At 53.2% G+C, this 5,279-nt stretch overlaps 1 protein-coding gene across 1 annotated transcript; it reads left to right on the plus strand.

Moving 5' to 3' along the window:
* Positions 1–2,040: 2,040 nt before the first annotated feature.
* On the plus strand, positions 2,041–4,361 carry LOC126929310 (cystatin-9-like). The gene is made up of 2 exons (XM_050745516.1): positions 2,041–2,286; positions 4,137–4,361. Exons 1-2 carry the CDS (start codon positions 2,041–2,043, stop codon positions 4,359–4,361), a joined length of 471 nt encoding a protein of 156 aa, XP_050601473.1.
* The last annotated feature ends 918 nt before the right edge of the window (positions 4,362–5,279 follow it).

Genomic DNA, 5,279 nt, shown 5'->3' on the forward strand with positions numbered 1-5,279 from the left:
TGGGAAGGGAGGCCATCCCAGGCCACTGGGGATTCAACTAGAAAATACACACTTGTAAGGCTCCATGGTGTCTGCACACCCGTGGTCTCACATCTGAGTGTGGGGATCCCCGCCCCCTCCATGGCTGCACAGTGAGGACAGAGCTGGTGCCCAGGACCCTAAACCACTGCTCATGTAAGAGCGAGTGTGGACACTCCCTTTGGAGTGCATGTGGGTATCTGCCCTCAGAATGGTGGGGGACTCACTGGCGATTGGCAGGATGCCCCAAGTTCACCAGCCCCTGACCTTACAAGATGAGAGTGACCTCTGTGGGCGTTGCAGGCCTCTCTCAGGACACTCGCAACCTATTCCAGGCATCAGGATTCTAGTTCTCACAGCACCTTATGGCCTGCTCATCCCAAAAACCAGGTAGGCATTTCCACCCTCACTGACACCCCCTTCCTACCCCCACGTGCACCATCACTCTCCAGCTAAAAAACCACGTTACTTACGCTTCAGCTGCAGTTCCAGCGAACTCAACGCCATCAGAGAAAGGATGCAGACACCTCGGGTGATGTTTTTGGCACATCTGGCTGCTTTCCTGGAATGGTCACATTGAGTTGCTGCTTCTTTGCACACAGGGTCTAGAAACAAATTCTTATTCTTTATCACCAGGCATGCTGTCTGAGCCTGTTCCCCATCCCGTGTTCCCCACAAAAACCATGCTCATCCCCGACCTCCATGTCCCTCAAGCCGAGTTACTTCTTATTTGTGGTTTGGTCTGTATGCACCTCCCAGGAAGTATTCTGAGCCTGCAGCACTCAAAGTGTGGTTTCGAGACCGGGAACGCTCCGTCCTCTGGAAGCTGATGAGAAATGTAGGTTCCCTGGCCCTGCTCACAGCTACTGGGTCAGAATCATCAGGTGGGCAAACTAGGAACTTGATTTTTAACATGACTTCAGGGGATGCTGGTTGCTTCTGAAGTGTACAAGGAGCTGCGGATAAACATCGACGGCATGTTTCACAGGGACAAAGCTGAAGTCTGGTGTGGGAAGGGTGCATTATTCAGTCTTTTCAGAGCCCAATTTGCTGCTGGAGTTGGAGGCTAGGAGGGTCTTGGTGGAGAACTCAGAATCTCCACCCACGAACTGTGCCGCTGAGCTGTGCCAGTTGTGGCCACAAGAGGGCACCCGTGACGACCTAACGGGCGCACCTCAGCCATCCCCGGGGGCCTCTTCCTCTTTCTGGTTCTCCACTGCTCCAATTGCAAGCGGCCACCCGTCCTGGAAACACCTTTGAGGAATAGGGACAGCCATAAGGAGCCAGGCCCCTAGTACCAGCACTTGCCAGCGCGTCCCTGGCTTGGGAAGCTGCATTCAGGGAGGTGCAGAGAACAGGGTTGGGGGCTCCTGCTCTTGGTTTCCTCAACCCCTGCCCAGGACCCCCAGGCTGGGGCCCGCGTCCTGAGACCCTCGGGGGAGCAGACACCTGCAGGACATCGCGCCAGGCCTCCCGTGCTCCCCGCCTCTCTCTCAAGAGGCCCAGCGCTTTCTCTGGGCCCTGTGCCTGCTCACCCACGATCCTAGCGTCCACTGTCACCCCTTTCCATCCTTTCCTGCCTATTACCCATCCTCCCACTCCCATCCCACCTCCACTACTGAGTCCAGCGCTCACCTTCCACTCATACCTCTTGCACTTGTGTTCCTGTGCCGGGCTCTGACCTCCACTGGGGCGCCCAGTGGAGGGCCCCTTTAGCCCACCGAGGTGCTGGGGCAGCTGAGGCTGGGCCTCATGTTCAGGGCACTCTCTCTCCCATTGCTGGTCTTTCCCAACCCAGCTGCCTGGGTGCTGTTCCTCTCCCTGAACAGGAGATGATTTAAACAGCTTTGGAAGAAGAGAGGCCGTGTGTGGAAGAGACAGTGTGTAACTACAGAGATGAGGCCTGGAGGGAGGAGTTTCTGCCCCAGCACGTGAATTTAAGGGCCAGACCTGAGCCCTGGAAGGCTCCGGTGGACACCACGGATCTGAAGGGCAAAGGCAGGGGCTGCTGGAGCCTGCCTCATGTCGAGTAAGCAGAGGAGGAAGGCTCTGCCCTGGGCACTGTCACTGCTTCGCATGGGCTTCCAGCTCCTGGTGACCTATGCCCAGTGTTCTGAGGAGGAAATGGGTGGTAATAATAAAATAACCCAGGATCCTATGTTCCTCACCACAGTGGAGTTTGCCTTGAACACTTTCAATGTGCAGAGCAAGGAGGAGCATGCCTACAGGCTGTTGCGCGTTCTGAGTTCATGGAGGGAGGACAGAAATGTTGGTGACCACATCCTCTTCTGTCCTGTTCTTCTCCATCTGCCCCAAGTGAGGGGCCAAGGTGTCTGGTCTAGGAGACTTGGTTCACCATCGGCAGGCCATAGTTGGGCAGCCCATAACTAATTACGGTAGTTTCAGTTTTGGAAAACATTGAACTTAAAAATATTTTTTAATTAGGGAAATGTCTATTCACATGCAAGATATATTTTTCAATCTTCATGATTTTTATGACATTGTATAACTGAAGAGTGACTTCAGAGTAAGGACTTCTAAGGAGATGAAGCTGACAAGAAGAGAAAATAACCAAAGAGACAGAAATATTTCAAGGTCATAAAATGAAAATGGAAAAGCAAGGACACACACACACACACACACACACACACAGAGAGGGAGAGAGAGAGAGAGAAAGAGAGAGAGAGAGAGAGAGAGAGACAGTGAGAATTCAGGGCAATAAAGAACACCATCAGCCCTGAGAGGCCGCTGTGGGAGGTCAGTTCTCTGATCTCCACCTTCTCTGGGCTCCTTGCTCTGTCTGCACTTAATGAACTGAAGGCTGATTTACACTCTTCCTCAATGGTCCTTCATCCTAAAATGCTTGCCTTTTTGATGAAATCATTAACGTGGTTAGCAATGCACAGTTCAGCTGGGCTTCAGGCCTGAACAGTTAAAATGCCCTCCTAATGGAGCACTTCTGGTTTAGAGAGAGGAGCATTTCTCTTCCTTTCTCAGAAGCAAGAGCCTGAAGGGAAGGGCAGAGGGACTCGAGTGCCACACACAGCTTAAGCTCTGGAAAGACTCTGTGCAAGGCCCTGGCTGGTTCTCTGCCTCCTGGGGTGGATTCTTCTCTGCCATCCTCAGGATTGCAATGCTGGTACAGAGGAATTCTCCTCCTTGCTCACTTCCTGCCTCCTCTCAGGAGAATTAAAAGCCTGATGCAGCCCTCAAAGGGGCATCTGGTCAAGTAATGGTGTCTGCTAAGAGTCATGCTGGAACCTTGGAAGTCTCAGAGATTGAGGCTGGCCAGGCCTCATGCTTCTGCTTTCCCAGTGCTTTGCTTGATTCTCCAAGACCTCGGTGTAAGCCTCCATTCTTAATACCGTTAGAATAAAATCTAAGCTCCTTACTGTGGTCTCTAAGTCCTAAATGACTGTAAGTCATAAAAGCCTTCCACATGGCTTCCAGGATATGGCAATCCCAGCATCAGTTTGGGGGCTGGGAAGAATAGATGGGTGTGGGGGAGGCTAGGCAGTGAATGAAATAGAATGGAGTGGGAAGGAGGGCAAGGAGAACTTCAGCATGCACTTTGCAGTAGGGCAGATGGTGTGTCTTGAAGCTGTTTTCCCAGGGTTTGTGCCTGTGTGTAGTGGGAGCACTGTGTGTCGTTTTTTCTCGCTGGAGGTCGGTTGGAAGGTTTTGACAACATGCTGTAGATGAGGCTCCCTCTGTCCCAGGGCTCAGGTTACCCTGAAAACTCTCGGAGATCCAACACCCTCCTGGACATGTGGCTCTGTCCTCTGGGAATGCAGCTGCAAGATACATGCCTGCTGAGAGTGAAACTGGAGTCTCACCGTGGGAAATGGGGTGAGCAGAGGTGGAGAATGTGTTAGTGGAGCCTGGCTCAACCTGCATGCTCCCCAGACCCACCATGCCCACCTGCTTTTTGCTCTTAACTCCTCAGTCTAGAGAGGATCCCCTGGGTTTTACCTCCAGTGAGCTGATGCCAGGCCCATGGGCAAGCTCTCAAATGCAGTAGAGTGCTGGGGTCTCTCCTGCACAAATGGCATCTTCAGTAGCAGCTACTTAGGGGCGGGAAGGCGGTGCATCCACTTTAATCTCTTTTTGTCCAACAGTGGCGAGGTAAGATGGTGTTCTCCATGAATCTACAACTGCGCCAAACTGTATGTTGGAAATTTGAAGATGACATTGACAACTGCCCTTTTCAAGAAAGCCCGGAGCTGAACAATGTAAGACAGGGCGTCAGCTTTCCTCAGGTCCACAACTGTGGATGCTGCATGGGGTGTGGTGTGGGCACAGGAGCAGCTGGCAAAGCCATTCCGAGCGACAAAGGCAAGTGAGCCCACAGCAGGCTCTACCAGGCTGCCCTGCTTGTGCCTTAGTGGGAAGCCCAGTGAGGCAGGGAGCCCAGGGCTTCACTTTCAGGCCCCCGGCCAATCTGAGTTTCCTGACTCTGCCCTCTGACACCATTGCAGCTGCCTGCACCTGGGCCACATGGCCTTCAGAACCTTCTCTCTGGTCTTCCTCCCAATTCTTCCCTGCCTTCTTGACAAAGAGCCTGGAGACAATGGTGACAATGTCTGTGGGTACATTTCTCAGGGTTTTTCTACTCTGCCCTAGACCCAAAGCGGTGGAGGCTGAGAAGAAGCCCCACTGCCCTCGCTCCTAGGCCCTGCTGAGTTGCAGATCCTGCTCTAGGGGATGAGCTCCAAGCGAATCCTGGCTCTGGGAAAACTTCCCATTCTTAGTCAACCCCCTTGTAAGATTAACAAACAGGTAACTAATTGCCTAAGTCTTGGAACTGCTTCCACGGGACAAAGTGTTCTGCTGCTCTTAGGTGCAGGGATCACACCAGGATAGCCTGGGGTTTCCCTGAGGGGCACGGGCTGGAGGAGGAGGCATGGCACAAGTGACCCTGGCTAAGGAGGGAGCCTCAAATCACGATGTAGTTCAGGATTGGCCTCAGGCTCAGGCAAGACCTGAAGGCCAGAGCCACGTGGCTCGATTGCTGGCCCAGGAATGGGCAAGGTGGAGATGAAAACTGTGGCAAGGGCAGATGCCACAGGATTCTGGAACTTCCCCAAACCCTGCCCTACTGTCTCTTCCTGTTTGTTCCCTCAGACCTTCAGCTGCTTCTTCACTGTTGAAACCATGCCCTGGAAGACGTATTTTGAACTCCTGAACAAGACCTGCTCAGAGGGGCTCTCCTGAGTGGAAGCCACTCACATGCCTGGCCTCATGCTGCCCCCTCCCCCGTG

Source organism: Macaca thibetana, chromosome 10, assembly GCF_024542745.1.
Source record: "Macaca thibetana thibetana isolate TM-01 chromosome 10, ASM2454274v1, whole genome shotgun sequence".
In the NCBI taxonomy this organism is placed as follows: domain Eukaryota; kingdom Metazoa; phylum Chordata; class Mammalia; order Primates; family Cercopithecidae; genus Macaca; species Macaca thibetana.